The sequence below is a fragment of the Stegostoma tigrinum genome, chromosome 29, assembly GCF_030684315.1.
Source record: "Stegostoma tigrinum isolate sSteTig4 chromosome 29, sSteTig4.hap1, whole genome shotgun sequence".
Taxonomy (NCBI): domain Eukaryota; kingdom Metazoa; phylum Chordata; class Chondrichthyes; order Orectolobiformes; family Stegostomatidae; genus Stegostoma; species Stegostoma tigrinum.
This window is the reverse complement of record NC_081382.1, coordinates 36,843,350-36,867,713: the sequence shown is the minus strand read 5'-3', so window position 1 is coordinate 36,867,713 and position 24,364 is coordinate 36,843,350. Positions and strand designations below refer to the sequence as shown.

At 48.0% G+C, this 24,364-nt stretch overlaps 1 protein-coding gene across 1 annotated transcript in view; it reads left to right on the top strand.

The window, feature by feature from the left end:
• Positions 1-295: 295 nt before the first annotated feature.
• slc27a4 (solute carrier family 27 member 4) overlaps positions 296-24,364 on the top strand; it is a 55,889-nt gene continuing 31,820 nt past the window's right edge. The window contains exons 1-2 of the mRNA XM_048558916.2: positions 296-928; positions 17,780-18,174. Of these exons, the coding sequence (XP_048414873.2) occupies positions 768-928; positions 17,780-18,174 (556 nt within the window). The 5' untranslated portion in view covers positions 296-767. The remainder of the gene's footprint in view (positions 929-17,779; positions 18,175-24,364) is intronic.

The following is a 24,364-nucleotide window of genomic DNA, read 5'->3' as shown; positions in this document are numbered from 1 at the left end:
CTGGAAATACTCAGCAAGTCCCAATGCAATTCTGCAGAGAAAAAAAAACCAAAAATAATTGCACTTCCGGGGTGAATCTTCCTTCTTTGCAAAGGACCCTGAAACGTTAGGCTCTGCTTAACTCTCGGTCTGTAATCCAGCAACTTGTTATTTGTTGGTCGTTCACATTCGGCAACCACTCGTGCTTGCATTTCTTACCCATGGAAAAACTACAATTCCCGAAAGCCTCCCTCCTGCCTTGCGCCTGCCCCCTCCCAAACAAGACCAGGGGAGGCAGTCACAGGCTCTAGTCAATCAAACCGCTTACAAAGGAGGAAAAGGAAGGTCACGGTGAACGGTGCAGGTCGCTAGGTAGCACAGATTACATCGTGAAAGTGACAGATCGCAAGGAGACCCGCTGACCGGGGCTTTGGGGGTGGGGAGAATTTGCTGCTTTTTTTAAAAAAAAAACTCCCCGAATCAATTTTATCTTTAAATTACCTTCGAAAGTTGAATTGCAGAAACATGGGAAAGGGAGATATCCTCATGTGATTTTATTTGGAGATCTGGCGTCTTGCAGGAGTTTGAGGCTGAACTCCGCTCTGTTTTGTTTTCATTATTAGAAGCAGAGCTCGGAGTCTCTCTCTGCCATCCTATTTGTTTTGGAGTTGTTGGAGCCTCTGTCCTTTTTGAGACCTGGGTGGTGGGGGTTTTGTTTTGTTTAGTTTGCGCCTTTCCCCTGTTTTTTTGTTTTCTCTCTTGTAATCGTGTGTGGCTGGGGCTGGGCGATGTGGAGGCTGGCGACTTGTTTGGTCGTGCTCGTGCTGCTGCGCTCTCTCACCGCTCTGCCGTGGCCCCTGCTCACCGCCGCCAGCTGCGCTCTCTACCTCGCCTCGGGAGGTCGCACATTCCTCGGCGTCTTCTTCAAGACCATCCACCGGGACGCGCAGTGAGTATGTTACAGTCGGTCGCTTCCCTGCTCCGCATCCCTTTGCCCTTGAGAGGGCATGGGGCTTAATGCAGCTTAGGTGCATGGGCGAAGGAGGGTTGTAGGCTGGGGAAATGTTGCAATGCAGTCCTTACATCCCCACCCCACCCTAACCCCGGCTTGTGCACCCTGTCCTCTTACCTGTCAAGGGATACCACTCTGACTCAACTCCGTTGGGGGTTGGGGTGGGGTAGGGGGAAGCCAACAGGAGTTCTCCCCCTACCCTAAGAGAGAGATACTGACTCTGAAAATCTCCAAGTCCAGATCTTTATAACAAAAAAAGTAGTTGCTGGAAAAGCTCGGCAGGTCTGGCTGTATCTGTGGAGAGAAATCAGAGTCAGTGTTTCCAGTGGAGTGACCCTTCCTCAGAACTCGTGGCAGTCCAGATCTTTCCATAGGATCACTACAGCATGGAAACAGGCCCTTCGGCCCAACAAGTCCACACTGGTCCCTGGGGTGTCCCACCCATACCCAACCCCCTATAACCCACCTAATCTATACATCCTTTTAGCACAGCCAATCTGCTCTAACCTGCTCATCTTTGGACTGTGGGAGGAAACCCCCACAGACATGGGAGAACGTGCAAACTCCACACAGTCAGTTGCCCAAGGCTGGAATTGAACCAGAGTCCCTGGCGCTGTGTGGCAGCAGTGCTAGCCACCGTGCCACTCCCAGCCTGTTCAGAGATGTTATTAGTCATGACCAAGTCAGGCCCTCCTCATCTCTCTTCATTTAAGCTGCAGCACTGCTCCAGGGATTAGTCTGTGGCTGGAGAGATGTTTATTGGTCACCTCTCGAGGGGGTGGGACTTGAACCTGGGCCCCCTAGGCTCAGAGGTGGGAATTCTACTACTGTGCCACATCCTGGCTCAGAGGTAGATATTTTCTAATTAGAGAGATGCTTTTGGTATGGCGCAGTGGCTCAGCGGTTAGCACTGCTGCCTCACGGCACCAGGGACCCGAGTTCAATTCCTGCCTCTGGTAACTCTCTTTGTGGAGTTTGCACATTCTCCCCGTGTCTGTGTTTGGTTTCCTCCTGGGGGCTCCAGTTTCTTCCCTCAGTCCAAAGGTGTGCAGGCTAGCTGGGTCAGCAATAAGAATTAAGGGGTTATGGGGATGGGGTTGTGGGCTGGGCAGATGCTCTTTGGTATGGACTCCAACACATTGCTTCCTGAGACTCTGTTGGATAGTGTGTTCCTCATCCAGTTGAATTAACCTGCACCCTTTGGGGCATCACTCCTGAAGGGACATGCCTTTGTGTTGTGAGAGAGCTTTTAAAAAAAAAGGGTTTTTGTTTACAACAAACTTAGCCATGATTTGTCCTCTTTGTGAAGGCATTGGGGAGAAAATGTGCAGAAAATATATAAAAGGATTGAGCTGAGGGGATATAGGTTGCGACCCCAAGTAGTGTGTCAACCTAAGTTGGGGATCAGACTCTCTGAGGCAGATCTATGACCAACTCTCTCGTTCTCCCACTGGGTCTTGTGCTTTCATCTCCTCTACCTAACCGTCAATTAATCCAGAGAGCTGACAATTTTCAAGCCTCAAAACGGGCTCGCAATGCTGGGACAAAACTCAGAAAGCACTGTGACACAGGGATGGCTGGATTGAAGAAGGTGGGACTGTTTTCTTTTGTGAAAGAGAAGGTCATGATTAAATGGTGGAGTGGACTTGATGGGCCGAATGGCCTTTCTTCCACTCCTATGTCTTATGCTCATGAGGAGACTTGACACACGTACGTAATATCAAGAAGACAGGGTTGTCAGGGAGGCGATGTTGCCCATTGGCAATAAATTCAAGGACCAGAGGCCTCTGGCTTATGACGATTGGCAAAAGAAATAACAATAGCATGAGGAAGCTGGCAGGTGGGTGGTAAATTTTCTTCCAGGAAGTGAATAGGAAAGTGCTGCCTGAGACTCTTGAGGGCAGGCTCAGTCAATGCGTTCAGAAGGAGTTTGGATAATTATCTGAAGAGAAAATAAATTGCAGGTTTGTGGGGAAAATGGAGGAGCTGAGAGACTCATTGATTAACTGTTAAGAGAGCCAGTATGAACCTGACAGACTGAATGACCTCCTTATGTGCTGTACCCATTTTGTGATACACTTCCAATGAACTGTGATGAAGGATGGGAGTGAGAAAGAAAGATTTAAGACTCTACAACTTCAGGCCATTCCAAAATATCCTCACTGTTGTAATGTAGAATGTCCCTTTTTTAGATTAGATTCCCTACAGTGTGGAAACAGGCCCTTTGGCCCAACAAGTCCACGTCGCCCCTTGAAGCGTCCCACCCAGACCCATTCCCCTATAACCCACACACGCCTGAACACTATGGGCAATTTAGCATGGCCAATCCACCTAGCCTGCACATCTTTGGACTATGGGAGGAAACCGGAGCACCCCACGCAGACGTTGGGTGAATGTGCAAACTCCACACAGACTGTCGCCTGAGGCAGGAATTGAACCCGGGTCCCTGGCGCTGTGAGGCTATAATGCTAATTGCCGAGCTGCCATGCTGCACAGCATGATCCCACAGCTCCCATTCCTTCATTGTATGTTTTTCCTTTGTTCATAGGATGTGGGCCCTACTGGGTAGGGTGCCCAGGCTGGCCGAAGCAGCAATGCCAACATTCCACAACAAGATCATTTATTTTTCTGAAGAAGGGTCCTGACCCAAAACGTCAGCTTCCCTGCTCCTCTGATGCTGCCTGGCCTGCTGCGTTCCTCCGGCTCCACACTGTGTTATCTCAGATTCTCCAGAATCTGCAGTTTCCTCTATCTCTTAGGTCATTTCTTTGTTTGGACATCAGCTAAAGTCCTATTAAAGCAAAATATTGCTGATGCTGGAAATCTGAAGCGAACACAGAGAATGCTGGGGAAACTCGGCAGGTCTGGCAGCATCTGCGGAGAGAGATGCAGATGAAGAGCTCTAAGATGAATGTTGATGAGGGCACCATAGTCCCTTTACCACTGTTTTTCTCATAGTGCCCAGCTGAGAGGACAGACAGACACCCCTGTTTGCCCGATAGGACAGCAGCTCCAACACTGTCGCACTCCTTCAGTACTATCCTGAGGTACCGGGCTAGATGTATTTGTGTTCAAAGACATGGAAGTGGGCCTTGAACTGCAGCTTTCTGGGTGAAGACTCGAGTGTAATACCAGTTGAGCTGGGAATGAACAGTGCTGTTGTTGATATAGAAATTTTTATTCACGTGTTCCACTGTCAGCATTGACAGAAACACACGTGTTTTGAATTGTATGGCAGCAGACCTGTGAAGGCATTGGTCTGAGCTTTGAATAGAGTAGAGATGTTGGTAAATTAGTCACTAATGCCCAATATAAAGCTCACCAATGTTGTGAGTCTTTTCTGAAAAGCAGCAGCTGGGTGCGGTTTTTGACTTGAGTGCAGCTTTTTAGATCACAGCAGCAGGGTGGCTTACGGCTTGGTTCTGATGCCCAACCTGTCACTCCCCAGCTGTTGGCTGTTCTCTTGGCACAAGCCTTGGGAGTGCCTACCTAGCTCAGGAGACTGTAGGAGCGCTTAAGCTGCGCCCATGAGATGCCTGTCTCTTCCGAGGAAAGGAGAGGGAGGAAGGCAATCGGATAAATAGTTGGCAAAGGGAAGAGAAACAGATGGGCCATTGCAGTGCTGTGGTAGCAGTGCAGAAGTATCTGCAAACTTAGTGCTCAGTCTGATGAAGGTTGTCATCGCATTTAAATGCTTGGGATTTCCATGATGGTGAGGTGTGGCGGGGGACAACTATAGCACCCTAGAGGTCATTTGGCATCCCAGGAGTATCAGTATCCTGCCTCTGTTATGCGACGCTAGGTTGAGATTAGGATATGCGAATGGAAGTGTCTCCAGGCTCATAGTGTCAAGCAGTTCGTGTTAAATAATAGGAAGAGTGTATATTTATATCTCACCTTTAATGAGACAGAACACTTCCAGTCTCTTCGGGGGAGCAGAGTCACACTCGGCCACCTGAGGCCAAATAAGCTTGCTCAAGGAGGTAGGTTTTAGAGGAGAGCAGTGAGGTGGAGAGATTGAGGGAGTAGATTACTTGCTGCTAATGGCTGAATGGTTAAAACTAGGAATGCTCAAGAGGCAGAATTATAAACAGCAGTTTAACAGGAAAGCTCCCAAAGAGTGCATACATTCCTCCTTGCAGCCTTGCAGCATTTGGTTTTAATTTTCCTAGCAGTGAGATGCGAAGTGTGTACTTGTATATCTGTATATTGTTGCTGCTCTGGGAGTTTAATGTCACATTGAAGAGTTGGTCTGTTAGCTGGAGAAGGGGATAGGGCTGCAGTTATTACATTTCAGTGGCCCACTCAACCCAGCCGAGGTAGAATTTGTGTGCTGCTGAAACCATTATCAAGCTTTTGTTGCTTCCTGATTGCCTGTTGCAATGTCATGTCAGCTGGCCTCCCAGCTTACATTTCACAACTAGGATTTGATTTAATCAAACTTCGTGCCACATCTGAACTCTCACCGAGTGCTGTCCACTCCTCATCTCTGTGTCCATCAGTGCAGCATTTTTAAAAAAATGTTCCCTCTCCTGTTGGAGTACCTCCTTGGTCTCACCCATCCCTGCCCTGACCCCCCCCCCCCCCCCCCCCCAGCCCAAAAAACCCCCTGGAGCCCTGTATTCCCCTCTAGTTTTTGAGCATTGCTGACTTGCACTGCTTATGGCTGTGTGGCTCTGAGCCTTTGGAATTCTCAATTCTTGTTCCTCCTCTAAAGTACGTCGTAAAGTCTCCATTTTTTGATACAGTGGCTTGTTATTGATCACAATATAACTTGCTTTGTCTCCATGTCAATATTTACCTGGTGAAGTTTCTATGAAGCACGTAAGGGCAGGTTTACTCCAGAGTGCCACGTAAATGCAAGATGTTGCAGTATGGTTTTCTCCTCCTGTCCAAGGCCCCATGGTCACTGTTTAACTGCTGATACTTTGCCCCGGTAACCACCTGTGGGCCTTTGCCGGTGTATCTGCTGGTTCGATTGTGATGGCTGCAGCAGTCGAATAGGACCCTGAATTTGGCCAGTGTCCAAGTGGGGGTCAGCGTTAAGCAGGGGGAGTGGAATGATAATGATGGGTGGGGAATGCTGAATGTTTCCCCACCACATCCTTCCACAAACCTCCCCTTGTGCACCAACACTGCTGGAATTACAGAGTGGCTTTTGTGAGATTTAAGTAGATAGCATTGGCCAAATTCATCCACTTGGAGACTGTAAAGGTTATGATCAATGCTGTTCACATGTGGCACTGAGTCTCTTCTGAGACAGTCAGACCAGTCCCTAATGAGCGCCCAGCTACGCACCAACTACCAGTCAGAGTCACAGAAATCTTACAGCACAGAAGGGAGGCTGTTTATTACATTTTGTCTGCACTAGGTCTTCAAAAGGGGCGTCATTGGCACAAGGTGATCTGTAATCCACCCCCCTCCCCCCACCAACACCATTGCAGATTATTTTTATCCAAGTATTTGTCCACTCCTCAAATTGGACCAGCCTCCATCACATTTCCAGGCAGTGCATTCCATCACCTAATGACTTGCACAGCAATTTTTCTCCCCCTCACATCTTAGCCTTGCTTCTTCTTGTAAATAACATTTTAAATCTGTACACTCTTGTTCTTGTTCCTTTTTAACAACTGGGAACTGTTTCTCTCTCTCTGTCTAGCCTGTTCATGATTTTGAATGATCGGGAATGACAGGATGTTTGTGGCTGAGGATTGTAAAGAAGTATCTCTTATACCATTGATTGGGCCACATTGAGACACTATGGGAGTGCAAATGACTGTGACCTTTATTGACATATAGCCAAATTTGGCCAACTCTGCTTAGACCATGGATTAAACTTGAAACTTTCTTGACTTGTATCAGACAGCCCTGCACTGGGCAAAGTCTATTTTAATGTGTCACCGGCAGTTATTCATTTTACACAAAGATATTTGCTTGATATGTGCCTCAGATCAATTAGTCATCGCATCCACATGTTTGCTGAGTGGCTACCAGCTTTCCCATCATTAACACAATTCCCACTTTGTGTTTTGATTTTGATTACAGCTTTACCCATGTTATGGAGGTGGAGGTCAGTGGTAGCTCAGAAATGCAGTTGGCTAGTTTGATTAAACCAGATTCAGCTTATACATGAAAAGGCAAAATGTTGCTGGGCAATGAGGAAAAGCTGTGTGACACAACTGCCCAGAGGCTGGTATCCCATCACTAAGTCACCCTTTATTTGCACATGGGCAGTCCTTGACACTGACCCAGCTCTCTGAATGAACAGAACCTGGTCATATTTCTGAGATAATGGGAACTGCAGATGCTGGAGAATTCCAAGATAATAAAATGTGAGACTGGATGAACACAGCAGGCTAAGCAGCATCTCAGGAGCACAAAAGCTGACGTTTTGGGCTCCCTGATTGGGGCTGTTAACTTGGTCCAATCAGGGAGCTCCCATCACCTGGCTGACCTCATCACAATTGTAACGGTGTGCACTGGGACAAATTGGAGACCTGTTTCGGGGAGCTAGCACAGGAGTGATGGGCTGATCGGCTACCTTTGACACTGGAAGATTCTCTGCTGATCTGGGGAATTGTTTCCTCCGTAGCTATTTTGATTCACGTGTGCACAGCAACCATTGTATTCTATTTTGTGTTGCTCCAACGCTCCATTTGTGGGATGCTAAGAAAGTTAGCATCTGTTGCCTGTCCCTAATTTCCTTGGAATTGATTGAAGTGGCCCCAGCAATTCAGGAGTCAGTTGGCCACACTATTATGGGTCTGGCATCACATGGAGGCCAGACCAGGGAAGGATGGCAGTTTCCTTCACTAAGGACTTCCGTGAACCAGATGATCTGTTTGCTACAATCGATGATGGTTGGTATGGTCACTATCACTGGGCTTTGTGTTGTATTTAAGATTTTATGAACTATATCTAAATTCTACCAGCTGTCGTGGGATTCGAACCTCTGTCCCAAGAACGTTTACTTGGACCTCTGGATAACTAAGCTAATGACATTACCACTACACCACCATCTTCCAAGACAAGGGGCCCTTATGAATTTCCTGGCAGGCGAAGGTTCGGGGCGGGGGGTGGAGAGTCTTCCATGGGATGTGCATGTCTCTGGCTGGGTCAACATTAATTGCCCAGTGCTGCAGTACTCTCGAGAGCCACTTCCTGGGACTGCTGCTGTCCCTGGGGTAAGTGTGGGGGGCAGCCACAGAGCTATCAGAATGGGAGCTCCCGGGAATCTGATCCGGTGACAGTGAAGATTAGCGATATATTTCCAAGTCAGGATTGTGTGGTGCTTGGAGGGGAACTTGGAGATGCTGGTGTACCTGACTATCTGCTGCAGTTGTCCATTGGGATTGTAGTGGCTGAGGGTTTGGCAGGTGCTGTTGTAGGAGCTGTGCTGTGTGGTTTTAGTGCATCCTGTAGCTGGTACACACTACTTCCTCCAGTCTGGCCAACATGGTGCAGAAGTTGTGGAGTTGGAGGATGTTCACTGATCTCTAACGTCATTCTCTCCATTTTAATTGCAAAATGTGGAATTAGAGTTGATCACAGCGGGAGGTGGAATCGCTGGGACAGAGGGTTCTGAAATGTTGCTGCCTCACTGTACTTTCCTCTTCCTTTTCCCGCTCACGACCTTATTGCTAATAAACCCCTTCTGTGCTCAGCAATTAGCTCAGGCTCAAGACAGGAAAGTTGTGACAAACCGACGTTTCCTTTACTGTATCCCAATGACCTAGCCTAGAGGAACAACTTCCTCAGCACATGGTCTTTATCCTTTTCCGCACCATTTCCCAGAATTGGGTCTTTGTTGCTGCATTAGGCATACACTCCAGCCTGAGCTGATACTGCGCAAACCCGTTTCACACTGAAGCTTCACAGTAAGCGAGAGGCGATCATCAGTCTACGATAGATTGCAGCACGGCTCTGAGAGAAGATACTGAATCTGACCCACTGAGCACTGGTGTCCTCCATCCCACACTTGTGGCCCGTGCTGTCCTTTCCTGAAGCCTACCGAATTCCTGGAAATAAAGATTTTGCAGAGAGTGGGACTAAAATATTTAATAATTTGACAAAGGGGTAAGTATTTTACACAAGCGTAGACACAAGATCGGAGCTCGATGTCTTCAATTTAAAGCAAATATAAAGCCGTTTTATACGCGATAGTGTCGTGCAGCATGGAAATGGACCCTTCGGTCTGACTTGACCATCCCACCCATAATCTCAAACTAAACTAGTCCCACCTGCCTGCATTTGGCTCATGTCCCTCCAAAACCTCCTATTCATGAACTTATCCAAATGTCTTTTAAATGTTGTTACAGTAACTGCTTCCACCACTTCCTGTTGAAGTTTGTTACATGTATGAATCACGTTTTGTGTAAATAAAAAAAAATTGCCCTTATGTCCTTTTTAAAATCTTTCTCTTCTCTCCTCAAAAATATGCTCCTAGTCTTGAAATCCCCTGACTTGGGGAAAAGACACCTAAGTATGAGTTAATGTAGTGCCCTTCATGCCCTCTAGGCACCCCCAGGTACCTGAGAGCCAATCAAGTACTTCTTGAAGTATAATCCCTGCAGTAATGCAGGAAAAGTGACAACAAGTTGCTGGAGCATGTTGTGCTCAGTGAACAATGTGATAATGGCACATTAAGTCTGTATTTTGTTTTGTGATGTTGATTGGGGGATAAATACTGAAGAGGGACAGACCACCTTACACTTGAAACAATGACCCGGGATATTGTCTTTTTCCGAGCAGTGGATCTAAGCTGAAAGAAAGTGCTGCCAACAGTGCAGTGCTCCCTCAACACTGCACTAGACTGTGAGGGTCTAGGCCCGAAACGTCAGCTTTTGTGCTCCTGAGATGCTGCTTGGCCTGCTGTCTTCATCCAGCTCCACACTCTGGATTCTCCAGCATCTGCAGTTCCCATTATCAGTAGATTGTGAGGGCTTGCTTTTGTGCTCAAGACTTGCAGTGAAAGTTTTTTTTCATTTTATTCGCTTCGAGTCAGAGCTGTACAACGCAGGAACAGACTCTTCGGCCCAACTTATCCATGCCGATCAAATACCCTTCATTAATCACGTCCCATTTGCCAGCATTTGGCCCGTGTCCCTCTTAAGCCCTTCCTATTCATGTACCCATCCAGATGCCTTTTAAATGTTGTAATTGTACCAGCCTCCACCACTTCCTCTGGCAGCTCGTTCCATACTCGCACCACCCTCTGTGAAAAAGTTGCCCCTTTGGTCCCTTTTAAATCTTTCCCCTCTCCCCTTAAGCCCATGCCCCTCTAGTTTTGGACCCCCCCCCCCACCCTGGGGAAAATCCATGGCTATTTACCCTATCCATGCCCCTCATGATTTGTGGGATATGGGTGTCACTGGCTGGGCCAGTATTTATTGCCTGCCCCTACTTGTCCTTGAGAAGGTGGTGGTGAGCTGCCCCCTTGAAGCGCTGCAGTCCTCCTGCTGTCCGTTGACCCAAAATGCCCTTAGGGAGGGAATTCCAGGATTTTGACCCGATGACGCTGAAGTAACTGCAATATATTTCAAAGTCAGGATAGTGAGTGGCTTCGAGGGGAACTTAGAGGTGGTGTTCCCGTGTATCTGCTGTCCTTGTCCTTCTGGATGGAAGTGGTCGCGGGTTTAGAAGATGCTGACTGAGGGTCTTTGGTGAATTTCTGCAGTGCATCTTGTAGATAATACGCACTGCTTCTACTGAGCATCGGTGGTGGAGGGAGTGGATGTTTGCAAATGTGTGGCCCGTTTAATCCTGGATGGTGTTGAGATTCTTGAGCACTGTTGGAGCTGCAGCCAACCAGGCAAGTGGGGAGTATTCCATCGCACTCCTGACTTGTGCCTTATAGATGGTGGACAGGCTTTGGATGTTAAACTTGAACACTATGACTCCATGACGGGTGTTCAACCTATTGATCCACAGCTGGCACACTGTTTATTACAACAGTAGTCTGTTCAGGCAGGAATAACTGGGCAGTAAAGTTTTCCATTTAACTGTTGGAAAATGTTAGCCTTTGATCAGCAAGGAAAACCTTCTGTTTCTGCTTGCGTTTTTGGAATTCTTAAACCAGTGACAGCCAAGAGGAATGGAAAGACTTAACCCCTTCATAGCTGGGGCAGGAGTTCTGTATTGACATCAGAAATATGACAACACCACAGACTATTCTTTTTGGTTCCAAGCAGAATTTTTTGGATTATAAAATTCTGGCTTGGAAAGCTTTGAATTCCACAGCCTCACAACTCTGAGTGAAGAAATTCTTCCTTGCCTCAGTCCTGAATTGCTTACTCTTTATTCTTAGACTGTGACTGATCTTGGTTGTGATTTCGGTTCCATTTTCCTATTCACATCTCCTCACCCCTTCCAGCTGTAACCCTGGATTCTGTTGCTTATCAACTTGGCTGTGAATAAATCTCGAGACCTGGCCTGTAGTACCTTCTGGAGAAGACAACTCCATATTCCCACAACCCTCTGAGTGAAAGGATTTCTCTACATTTCTGTCATAAAAACAGAAACCTTGTTTTAAGAATACAATATCCCTCATATCTCCACCCTACGATACTCACCCGGACCAGCCCTCTCAGGATCTTTCAATGTTTCAAAAGGATCACCTTCATTTTTCTAAAATTCAAAGTAATTACACCTGACTTATCCAAACCTCCTCTTTCATAAGATCGTTCCCCCACCAGCCCAGGAGAATGAGCTGGGCATAGGAACAGGAGTAGACCATTCAGCCCATCGAGTCTGCTGTGCTAGTCAATATAATCATGACTGATCAAGCGTTTCCCTGCCTTTTACCCACACCATCCCCAAAACCCTGACCAGCACTGATAATCACACTTCTATCCACTGTGATTTTAAATATACTCAAAGGCTGAGCTGCCACGGCCCTCTGGGCAAGAGAATGCCAAACTTTCACCACCCTGGTGACGAAAAAGATTTCCATCTCAGTCTGAAATGGCGCTACAATTATCTTCAAATTGCGCTGCCTAGTTCTAGACACCCCAGCCTGGGGAAATATCTACATCATAGATTGGCAGTGTTTCTTTCAATGTAATGCCATCCTTATTAGCCACAGATGATACATCCTTCCTGTATAGGACTTTGGTCCAACCACATTTGGAGTACTGTGTACAGTTCTGGTTGCCACATTACCAAAAGGATGTGGATGCTTTGGAGAGAGTGCAGAGGAGGTTCACCAGGATGTTGCCTGGTGTAGAGGGCTCTAGCTATGAAGAGAGATTGAGTAGATAAGGATTATTTACATTATAAAGATGGAGGTTGAGGGGGTACCTGATTGAGGTCTACAAAATCAAGAGAGGCATAGACAGGGTGGATAGCAAGAAGCTTTTTCCCAGAGTGGGGGACTCAATTACTAGGGGTCATGAGTTCAAGGTGAGAGGAGGAAACGTTTAAGGGAGATATGCGTGGAAAGTGCTTTATGCAGAGGGTGGTGGGTGCCTGGGACGCGTTGCCAGCGGAGGTCGTAGAGGCAGGCACGATAGTGTCATTTAAGATGTATCTAGACAGATATGTGAATGGGCAGGGAGCAGAGGGATACAGATCCTTGGAAAATAGGTGACAGGTTTAGATAGAGGATCTGGCTTGGAGGGCCAAAGGGCCTGTTCCTGTGCTGTAATTTTCTTTGTTCTCTTTCGCAATCACTGGGATAAATTGTTGTTGAGGGTCATTAAACATCAGATTAAAGTTTCCTACTACAACTCTGGCTTTTAACCTTGTTTCTCAGCTCTGCTTTCACACCCTCCCCTTCCTCAGGCTTTAAGCCCTTGTCATGGATCCGTACTGTTCGCTATCAAACAGGGTGTGAAACTTTGGGTCTGGTCACGCCTTTGAAACGAAACTTTACCCCGTTGCTTTTTCACATCGGTTAACACCTCTGTTAACAAAGCCAACAACAGAGGAATTCCTTGGGAATGAGTGAATTGTTTGTGACTAATCTGGCACAACATCACGTCAGCCTGTGAGATTTCTTTTTCCTTTGCTTTTTGTTAGCATGGAAAAAGGTCATTTGAGCCGCAGCTTGTGAACGAGGTGATTTTAGAAAGGTAAATTGGAAGGGTTATCACCCTATCTCTCATCCAAAGTGTAATCTAACTGGGGAGTATGAGAAATAGTGGTGGATATTGCAGGAGAAACTCGGCAGTAATTGTGGAGGGAGAGAGCAGGGTCAGCATTTTTGAGTCCGATGATCCCTCTCCTGACTGGGAACATCTGAAGCTGCCAAGTTGAAGGAAAGAAATCTCCCATGGGTGACTGCTGACACTTTTCAGCTTGATGCTGGAGAATGAGGTCTTGCTGTGAAATTAAAAGATGCTGGACCAGGTCAGGCAGCATCTGTGTGGAGAGAGCAAGCTAAGCCAGCTCTGAAGAAAGTTAATCGAGACTCAAGTTGTTAGCTTTCTCTCTCTCCCACCCTAGCCTCCCCGTCCCCTCTCCATGGAAGCTGCCTGACCCACTGCGATCTCCAGCATTTTCTTTCTCCATTCAGATTTCACATATGCAGTAACTTTCTCCTACAAGGTCTTGCTTGGTCGGTGCAATGTGATGTCTCACTGTTTCCTTCGCATCTCACTCCTTGGATGGTACCTTTGGTCTCTGAAACCTTTATTTTCCTTTCATTCTCTTTCTCCTTTGTAACTTTGCTTTCCCACGATGGTATCACTGTTAACTGGTTGCAGGGCATCAGAAAGAAGACAGGAGGAAAAGGAATATGTATGCGCGTCCTGTTAAACGCAAAGGGGCAGCTCGATTTAAGATGGTTAAAAAGGCATATAATAACTTTTGGCTGAGGCACAGATGATGAGTCGGGTGGATGTACTGTGCACTGGGGGGGTGCGGGATGTGCCGTCTCTGTGCACTGGGGACGGTGGGGGGTGCGGGATGTGCCGTCTCTGGGCACTGGGGACGGGGGGCGCTGCGGGATGTGCCGTCTCTGTGCACTGGGGACGGGGGGGGGTGCGGGGTGTGCCGTCTCTGTGCACTGGGGGCGGGGGGGGTGCGGGGTGTGCCGTCTCTGTGCACTGGGGGCGGGGGGGGGGGGGGAGAGTGTGCCATCTCTGTGCACTGGGGGCGGGGGGGGGGGAGAGTGTGCCGTCTCTGTGTACTGGGGGCGGGGGGGGAGAGTGTGCCGTCTCTGCGTACTGGGGGCGGGGGGGGGGAGAGTGTGCCGTCTCTGCGCACTGGGGGCGGGGGGGGGGAAGAGTGTGCCGTCTCTGCGCACTGGGGGCGGGGGGGGGGGGAGAGTGTGCCGTCTCTGCGCACTGGGGGCGGGGGGGGGGGGAGAGTGTGCCGTCTCTGTGCACTGGGGGCGGGGGGGGGGGAGAGTGTGCCGTCTCTGTGCACTGGGGGCGGGGGGGGGGGAGAGTGTGCCGTCTCTGTGCACTGGGGGCGGGGGGGGGAAGAGTGTGCCGTCTCTATGCACTGGGGGCGGGGGGGGGAAGAGTGTGCCGTCTCTGTGCACTGGGGGTGGGGGGGGAGAGTGTGCCGTCTCTGTGCACTGGGGGTGGGGAGAGTGTGCCGTCTCTGTGCACTGGGGGCGGGGACTGTGCCGTCTCTGTGCACTGAGGGCGGCGGGGGGGGGGGAACTGTGCCGTCTCTGTGCACTGGGGGGGGGAGTGTGCCGTCTCTGTGCACTGGGGGGGGGGGGAGTGTGCCGTCTCTGCGCACTGGGAGCGGGGGGGGGGGGGAGTGTGCAGTCTCTGTGCACTCGGGGGGGGGGGGGGAGTGTGCCGTCTCTGTGCACTCGGGGGGGGGGGGAAGTGTGCCGTCTCTGTGCACTCGGGGGCGGGTGGGGGGAGTGTGCCGTCTCTGTGCATGTTTTGTCACTACATGCGAAAGCCAACTTTTCACGTTTGATCAGAATAAGAATCAACACATAATTAACTGAGAGACGCAGCTTCACATCCCACCGTGAGAGCTGGTGGAACTTGAAACTGGTTAATAAGAAAAGTCTCTGGGAATTGCAAGCTAGCCTCTGTGTTGGTGAGCATTAAATTATTATTGATTCGCTGTAGAAATTCACTGAGCTCACCAATGCCCTCGAAGCAAGGAAATCTACTGTTCTTGCCTGGTCCGGCCCACACCGCAGCTCTGTGGTTGGCTGTCAGTTGCCCTCCGAAATGGCGAGCCAGGGCATTCGGGGCTGGGGAATAAAGACTAGCCTTGCCAGTGATGTCTACATCCCACAAAAAGAACACGGAAAAGAATAAAAACAAAAGTGGAGGAGGCCAAGTTGCCTAAAACTTTAATTCCAATAAAATTGAGTGGCCTGGACAGGAGAAATGAAGGGGGTGGGGGGAGTGGCAGTGATTTACCTTTGCAGAGGTATCAAAATCCAGAGGTCAAACACTCAAAGTCAATTAGTTGAAAGTGAACCTGCAAACTTTTCATTTCAGAGATAATGGGAATTGCAGATGCTGGAGATTCCAAGATACTTTTCATTTCACTGTCATTGGGGAGCCACTGCCTGACAAGGAGGGGGAAGATAGAAAGGATGCCAATGTCTAGTTGAGGACTGTCCCCTGCAGGGCTACAGATTATACAAATCAAAGGAGTAGGCTCTTGGGCCCCGCAGGGGTCTGTTCTGCCGTTCACTGACATCATAACTGACCTGATTGTGATCTTAACTCCACTTTCCTGGGTGCCCCTATCATCTCTCGGTTTCCTAGTTGATCAACAACCTGTTTAACTCAGCCTTGAACACATTCAATAACCCAACCCCGTCTGTACTCTCTAGGGAAGAGCATTCCAAAGATAAACCCTTCCCTGAGAGAAGAAATTCCTTGGAACTGGAAGGTCCCTTAATTTGAACTGCTCAACCTTGTTCCACGTCACCCCCATGAGACCAAATATTTATCCTGTGAAACTCTCTCAGAATCTTCTCTGTTTCAATACTAAACTCCAATGAGTATAGGCCCAACTTTTACCTTTATAACACAAACCCCTTTATCCCAGTGAAACTTGTCTGAACTCGTTGCAACGCAAGTTTTTCCTGAAGTGCAGAGACAGAAACAGGGCACAGTACTGGAGGTACAGTATCACCACTGCTCTCCTTTTATACCCGAATCCTTTTGGCAAATTTGCGTTTGCCTTCTACCACCTGGTTTTTCCTGTGCGCTAAGGCTTTGTAATTCACATACAAGGGCATGCGAATCCTTCGTAACCATTCAAATTTCATTCTGCAGTGTTTATCTATTGATATTCGGCTTCCATGCTCTAGTACGCTGTTTGGTCAATTCATCAATGTGAAACATAATACCACACTAAACTAGTCCCACCTGCGCATGTTAAACCCATATCCCTCCAAACATGTCTTATTCATGTACTCATCCAAATGTCTTTTTAAACATTGTAACTTTACCCGCATTCAGCCCTTCCTTTGGAAGTTCATTCCACACATGAACCACTCTTTATGTAGTGATAAAAGTTGCCCCTCATGTCCATTTTGGATCTTCCTCCTCTCATGTTTAAAATGTGCCTCCTAGTTTTAAACTTCCCCCACCCTAGGGAAAAGACTTTTGCTAATCACCTTATCTATGCCCCTCATGATTCTAGAAACCTCTAATAAGGTCACACTGCAGCCTCCTCTGGCCCCAGCCTATTCTTATAACTCCAAACGGTCCATTTGTAATAGTCTACCTTTCCAACGACCAAAGTGGAAAATCTTGGATTACTCCATTTGACCAATTCTTTTTTCACTCCCTTAGCCAATCACAGCTGTCTGTGGACTCCTTGTATCTTCATCACTTGCCTTCCTACCTGTCCTTGTACCAGAGCCAATTTTGGCTACAGTACAGTCTGCACTTTAATCCAGATCATTAATATAGATCATATTTCGTGGAGGTCCTAGTACTGAATAGTTATACATAAATAAAACCAGAGAATGCTGGAGAAACTCTGGCAGCATCCGTGGAGAGACAAGTAGTTAACATTTCGGGTCTGGTATGACTTTATTACAGTTATTAGACTTGAAATGTTAACTCTCTTTCTGTCTCCATAGATGCTACTAGACCTGCTGAGTTTCTCCAGCAGTTTCTGCTTTTATTTTGGATTTGTGGCACTTCTTTCTTTTTACTCGTTGGAGTTTGTCAACCTATCAATCGACTTGTTCTAACTCGGTTTCCTGTTGTTAGCCAGCACCTTCAACCCTGCAAATACATCGAGCCCCAGCAGCATGGGCTGTTACCTTCTGCAGTAAGTTGGCACCTCATTGAAAGCCTTTTGCAAGTCTGAAGATGTTATGTCTGTTGGTTTCCCCTTCTCCACCCTGCTTGTTACAGCCTCAAAGAACTCTTGCCAAATTCGTCAAACACCATTTTCCTTTCACCGCACCGTGTTGATGATTTGCAGAAGGGTGGGGTTAGGCTGGGTAACTCTTTGTCGAGCAGCATGGACGGCAGGCTGAATGGCCTGTGAATTTTTAAAATGATTTCAGTGAACCCACTGAGAAAAGTAGACCAGCGCCAATAATGCAGGGCAATGTTACCGGAGCAGTCGGGAAATGAGTGAGCTGGTTGTGGGTATTTGGAATGAACGCAGCAGGCCAAGCAGCATCTTGGGTCAAGGCCCGAAACGTCAGCTTTCCTGCTCCTGAGATGCTGCTTGTCCTGCTGTGTTCATCCAGCTCCACACTTTGTTATCTCGGATTCTCCAACATCTGCAGTTCCCATTATCACTGGTTGTGGGTATTTGTTGGTCACTCCCTCGTTCGCTCTCTGCGTTCAAAGTTCCTGATTCTTGTTTTTGTCTCCTTCCCCCCCACAGTGCCGCGGGGGTCCTCCTCAAAGTCAAGCTCAACGTGAGGCGGAACTTGAAACTGAACAAGACGATTCCGATAATCTTCCACGAAGTTGCCCGGAGGCACCCGGACAAGACCGCGCTCATCTTCGAGGGGACCGGCGTCACCTGGAGCTTCCGGGACCTGGACCAGTTCTCCAACCGAGTGGCCAACTGTTTCCTCCAGCAGGGCTTCCGCGCCGGCGATGTGGTAGCGCTGTTCATGGAGAGCAGGAACGAGTATGTGGGACTGTGGCTGGGGATGGCCAAGCTTGGTGTGGAGGTGGCACTGATTAACTTCAACCTGCGGATGGACGCACTGGCGCACTGCATCAACGTCTCGAGAGCCAAGGCTATCGTGTTCGGGGGCGAACTGAATGCTGGTAAGTGCAAGGCCACGTTTATTAATTCGCAGGAAGAACCCGAAACGGCTTGTTATGGAATCCCAGCAGAGCAGGAAGGGGCTGTTCGGCCCATTAAATCTGAGCACTGTTCCTTCTAAATAAAAAGGCTGGAACGTTCTTCTGGAACAGTGATTAAAGCCAGAGAGTGAAAGCATCCTGCCCGTCCCCATTGCTCTGCATTCCCCTTGGCTAACCCACCTAACCTACACATCCCTGCACTCTGTGGACAGTTTAGCATGGCCAATCCACCCTAATCTGCGCATCTGTTGACTGTGGGAAGAACCCCCCACACTGACTGGGGGGAGAATGTGCAAACTCCACACAGACGGTCGCCCGAGGGTGAAATCGAACCTGGGTCCCTGGCGTCGCCAGGCAGCAGGCTAATCACTGAGCTCCTGTGCCAGTCTGTAGTGTAAGCGTGTTACCTGAGACCAATTCTGAAATGAAGGAACAAATATAAATGCCATACAGCAGCCTAAGCCCAGTTCTTTGGCTGTATGAACTGTCAGAATGTATAACGCTCAGCGGATGTTATTGGTTACTCTTGGAGTGATACTTCAACCCAGAGGAAGCTTCCGATTTGTGTCATCATTAGTAGTACTTGGTCCCACCACCGTTGTATCCGGAGGTTGGTAGGGTGGTGTGTGAGAACGAGGGGGATCCCTCACACCCCGCCCCCGCCACAACCGCCCTAAGAGGATCCCCCTTGTTCTCATACAACGCATCATCCTCCGACACTTCCGCCATTTACAATCCGACCCCACCACCCAAGACATTTTTCCATCCCCTCCCTAATCTGCTTTCCGGAGAGACCACTCTCTCCGTGACTCCCTTGTTCGCTCCACACTGCCCTCCAACCCCACCACACCCGGCACCTTCCCCTGCAACCGCAGGAAATGCTACACTTGCCCCCACACCACCTCCCTCACCCCTATCCCAGGCCCCAAGATGACATTCCACATTAAGCAGAGGTTCACCTGCACATCTGCCAATGTGGTATACTGCATCCACTGTACCCAGTGCGGCTTCCTCTACATTGGGGAAACCAAGCGGAGGCTTGGAGACCGCTTTGCAGAACACCTCCGCTCAGTTCGCAACAAACAACTGCACCTCCCAGTCGCAAACCATTTCCACCCCCCTCCCATTCTTTTAGATGACATGTCCATCATGGGCCTCCTGCAGTGCCACAATGATGCCACCCGAAGGTTGCAGGAACAGCAACTCATATTCCGCCTGGGAACCCTGCAGCCATATGGTATCAATGTGGACTTCACCAGTTTCAAAATCTCCCCTTCCCCTACTGCATCCCTAAACCAGCCTAGTTCGTCCCCTCCCCCCACTGCACCACACAACCAGCCCAGCTCCCTCCTCCTCCTCCTCCCACCCCCCACCCCCCACCCCCCCACTGCATCCCAAAACCAGTCCAACCTGTCTCTGCCTCCCTAACCGGTTCTTCCTCTCACCCATCCCTTCCTCCCGCCCCAAGCCGCACCCCCAGCTACCTACTAACCTCGTCCCACCTCCTTGACCTGTCCGTCTTCCCTGGACTGACCTATCCCCTCCCTACCTCCCCACCTATACTCTCTCCACCTATCTTCTTTACTCTCCATCTTCGGTCCGCCTCCCCCTCTCTCCCTATTTATTCCAGTTCCCTCTCCCCATCCCCCTCTCTGATGAAGGGTCTAGGCCCGAAACGTCAGCTTTTGTGCTCCTGAGATGCTGCTTGGCCTGCTGTGTTCATCCAGCCTCACATTTTATTATCTTAGAGCAATGAACTGCTGTCTTGAAGTTCTGCCATACATATGGTGTTGGTCTTGCTCAACAATGCATTCTTCTATCACCAATTGGAGCTTGCTGGACTACTTTAGATTAGTAAAGGCTCAACCACATTGTCTGTGGGTCTGGAGTCACATAGGCCAGGCTAGGAAAGGGTGGCAGATTTCCTTCCCACAAGGACGTTTGTGAATAAGATGGGTTTTTTTTAACCGCAGTCCAATAGCCTTGCGCTCATCATTAATGAGATTAGCATTGTGTTCCTGGTTTGCTGATTAAAATTTATTTTAAATCCCTTAGCTGCTGCAGTGGGATTTGAATTCCTATTTTAGGAGCATTAGTTTGCACGGTTAGGTTGTTAGTCTACTAATGCTGTTTCTCTGCTTTCACCCAGTCGGGTGTCACTGGAATGTCATCCAGAGGCAAATTCTTGGTAACTATCTTCGCTGAAGTACAGCAGCCCTAACTGCTGCCCAGCCAGTCAGCCTCCATAACACTGCCTCAGCTTGGATCCTCTGATCTGTCTGTCTGCACCTAGGAGGGAAGTGAAAATTGTTTCTCAAGTCTGTTAACTCTCTCTGTGTGGTTATGCCGATTTGAGTCGTTCTAACCTCAGTTGAACACTAGTTAGTCCTCAGCTGGAGTGCTGGTTTTGGTTCGAGGCACCACATTTAATGGAAAGTGTCAAGGCCTCACTGTGAGTGAAGGAAGGCCAACGAGAATGACAACCGAGATGAGAGCCTTCACTTGGACTGCAGAAGCTGAGGCTATACTTGGAGCAGAGAAGGCATAGAGGAGATTAGAGCGTGTGTCCAAGATCAGAGATGGTCTTGATAGAATAAATCAGACAAAACTGTTTGCAAAAGAAGGGACAGTTGTTAGCATTGGATTAAGAACAAAGAACGATACAGCACAGGAACAGGCCCTTCGGCCCTCCAACCCTGCACTGATGTATTTTGCCCTTCCACACTAAAACTGTCTTCACTTACCGCATCTGTATCCCTCTATGTCCTTCTTATTCATGTATTTGTCCAGGTATTTCTTGAATTGTGAAGGTTCATTTTTTTTTTATATCCCGGGTGAAGTCACACATGGCTTTTTTCCCCATTGCCAATGACCTTTTGGATACTTTTTCAAACATTAATGCCACCACTAATTCACCCATGTTTTCTGATTTTGTTTTAATTCATTCACGGGATGAGGGTGTCACTGGCTAGGCCAGCATTTATTGCCCATCCCTAATTGCCCAGGGGGCAGTTAAGAATCAACTACATTGCTGTGGGTCTGGAGTCACATGTAGTTCTGACCAGGCAAGGATGGCAGCTTTCTTCCCTAGAGGATGTTAATGAATCAGATGGGTTTTTCTATCAATTGACAAAGGATTTATGGTCATCCATTAGACTCTTAATTCCAGAATTTTTTAAAAAAAGATTGCATTCCAATGCAGGATTCGAACTGAGGTCCCCAGAACATTACCTGTAGCTGACTAACTGCTCTCTAAAATGGCCAACTGGGTCAAAGGGGCATTGCTGTGGGTCTGGAGTCACTTGTAAACAAGACTAAATAAGGACAGCTGATTTCCTTCCATGAAGAACATAACCTGCTCCTCTGATGCTGCTTGGCCTGCTGCGTTCATCCAGCCCTGCACCTTGTTATAAGTAAGCCATATTTTCGTTACAACCTGGTCATTTTGTAACCACTGATGAGACTCGAATTTAAATTCCTCCAGCTGTCAGTCTGGTTTTTTTTTGAACTTGTGTATTTAAACATTATGCATGAGTCCAGGTTGTTGCATTATTCTGGTAATGCTCCCAGTGCTCCCATTGTACCTGCTCTCCTACACCACTGCACCCCAGCATGAACACAGCATGACCTGTCTCCTGTTCCAGTTCTCCTTCAGCCTCTCTGTATGAGGCTGAGTCTTTACTTCCTGTTTATTCTGGCTGGTTCCGTCACGTTGAAACAAATCCTGGAGGAATTAGGCTGAGAATGCCGCAAAGTCATTTCAAGTAAGCTCCTTGCAGCCAGTAGAGAGGGATTGTAGTTTCATCTGATCCGTTTCAATCAGTCTCCAAGATAAATCTCTCTCTCGTGCTCTCTCGCGCTCTCTCTCTCTCTCTCCTCTGCCTCCTCTTCCTCCTCTCTGCCTCTCCCTCTCTTTCTCTCTCCTCCTCTCTCTCTCCTCCTCTCTCTCTCACACATACACACACATATCTAGATCTCTCTTTTTATGTGCATGTGAATGTATCTCTCTGTCTATATCTATATCTCTGTATCTATGTCATATGCCTGTATCTCTCTACATAGGTACCTATCTATATCTCTATATTGTAGATGACTATATATTTTTCTTTCTCCATCTATATCGCTATATATTTAAGTATCTGCAGCAGATTTTGCCATGACATAATTCACTTTCGTTCAAATAATGTACTTTGTGGAGACAAAGACATGACAATGACTGCGGGACAGAGCGCGCCTGGGAGGTACATTGATGAGGGTGGCAATACTGAAATGCAGTGGAAAAGTCGGAGAGAGGGAGCCAGAATAGGGATACTGTTTATGCTGGAGTGTGGGAGGGAGGAAGGAGGCCTGTGTATGGGTATGGATTGGTGGAATCTGGGGCTATGTGAGGTTTGATGGGGCGATTTGGCTGGAGGGTGTCCAGAGTGACCTGTTAGATGGGGGTAACAGTTGGTAATGTTTTGCCATTAGACAATCTGGAGAGAGAACATGTGGGAAGTTGAAGCTGCAGCATGACCCAGGAAGCAAACAGTAAGAATATACAGCCAGGCTGGTGGCTGGGGGCAGTACAAAGACATGTTTTGTTTTTTTAAATTTTATTTGAGCTTGCAGAATCTTTGTGGTTGGGGAGATGAGTGTGGCTGGCAGTGTTTCAGCTTGCGTCTGAAATGCATGTAAAGTGAGTCTGCGTGCCTTGCCAACCCATATCACAGTCTGCACTCAAAGTCTGAACCTCTGGCAGTCCTGGACCTGGTTGAAATCTGGTTTACAATTAGTGAACGGCAACTTGCAGGTCAGGCCTGTGAGCCCTCGAGCAGCTGGAGTCTGGTGGGACATTTTCACAGGAATTTACAAACCAAATATTGAGAAGATCGTTATGGGAAGAATGTGAAAGCATTGGAGATGGTGCAGAAATGGCTGACAAAGTGGTTCCTGGAATGAGAAAGTTTCATTGTGAGAGTAAGCTGAAGATGTTGAGGGAGAAAGACTGACAGGAGAGTTGATGTGACGTTTTCAAACCCTGAGGGGCCTGGACACAGTAGATAGGCAGAAGCTATTATTGCTCTTAAAAGGAACAAGGACAAAAAGGCATAGAATTAAAGTGATGAGCAAACAAAGCGAGGTAATGTGAGGGGGAAGAAAACCTTTTTTTATCCAAAATATGAGAGTAGCTAGGATCTGGAATGCACTGACTGGAAAGATGGTGAAGGCAGGTTTAATTGGGACACTCAAGAGCACTGGATGTTAATTTGGACTGAAATAAGGACAGCATTTGGACATTGGGAATATTGATGTGGGAGGTGTAGTCATGATGGGCTGAATGGCCTGCTTCTGCACTCTAACAATTCTGTGATTGAGTCGCTTTTACACATCAGCTTTTCCTCTTTTTATCATGCCTCAGTACTGAACTGTCTAGATATCAGCACACTGATGGGAAATGGTGTTGGTTGCATTCCAGTGTGTAATCCAAGGCACGAAATATTCATATCTCACTCCAACGTCAAAATCAAGGCAGGGGCTTTCAGTGCAGTGCTGGGGGAATGCTGCACTGTTGGAGGTGCTGTCTTTCAACGAGGTGTTAAATTGAGAGGCTGTTACCCTCTCAAGTGGACACCAAAGATTCTGCTATTGGAAGAAGAGAGAATGCAGTGACGCTGTTGTGGCCAGCATTTTCTCCCACAAATGGGGATGGGCAGAACTGAGGTATGAGAAGAGAAACTGAATGGGTTAGAACTATACTGACTGGAATGAGTGGGGGGTGATCTTAGGAACTTTTAAAATTGTAACAGGACTAGACAGATTATGATATAGGGAGTCCAAAACCGGGGGTCACAGTCTAAGGATACAAGGCAGGCTGTTTAGAACTGACATGAGGTAACATCTCTTCATCCAGAGTGGTGAGCCTGAGGAATTGTCTACTGGCTGAGGCCAAAACATTGAACATTATATATAATTCTTATGGCTAAAGTGATCAAAGGGTACAGGGAGAGAGAGCAGAAACAGGGGACTGAGTTGGATGATATTCCTACTGAATGGGGGAGCAGGATAGAAGGGCCAAATGGCACACTCCTGTTTTCTGTGTTTCTAAGTATGATCTCGTCATTGGCACACCGCTGTTTTGTGGGAGCTTGCTGTCTGCTGTGTTTCCTTC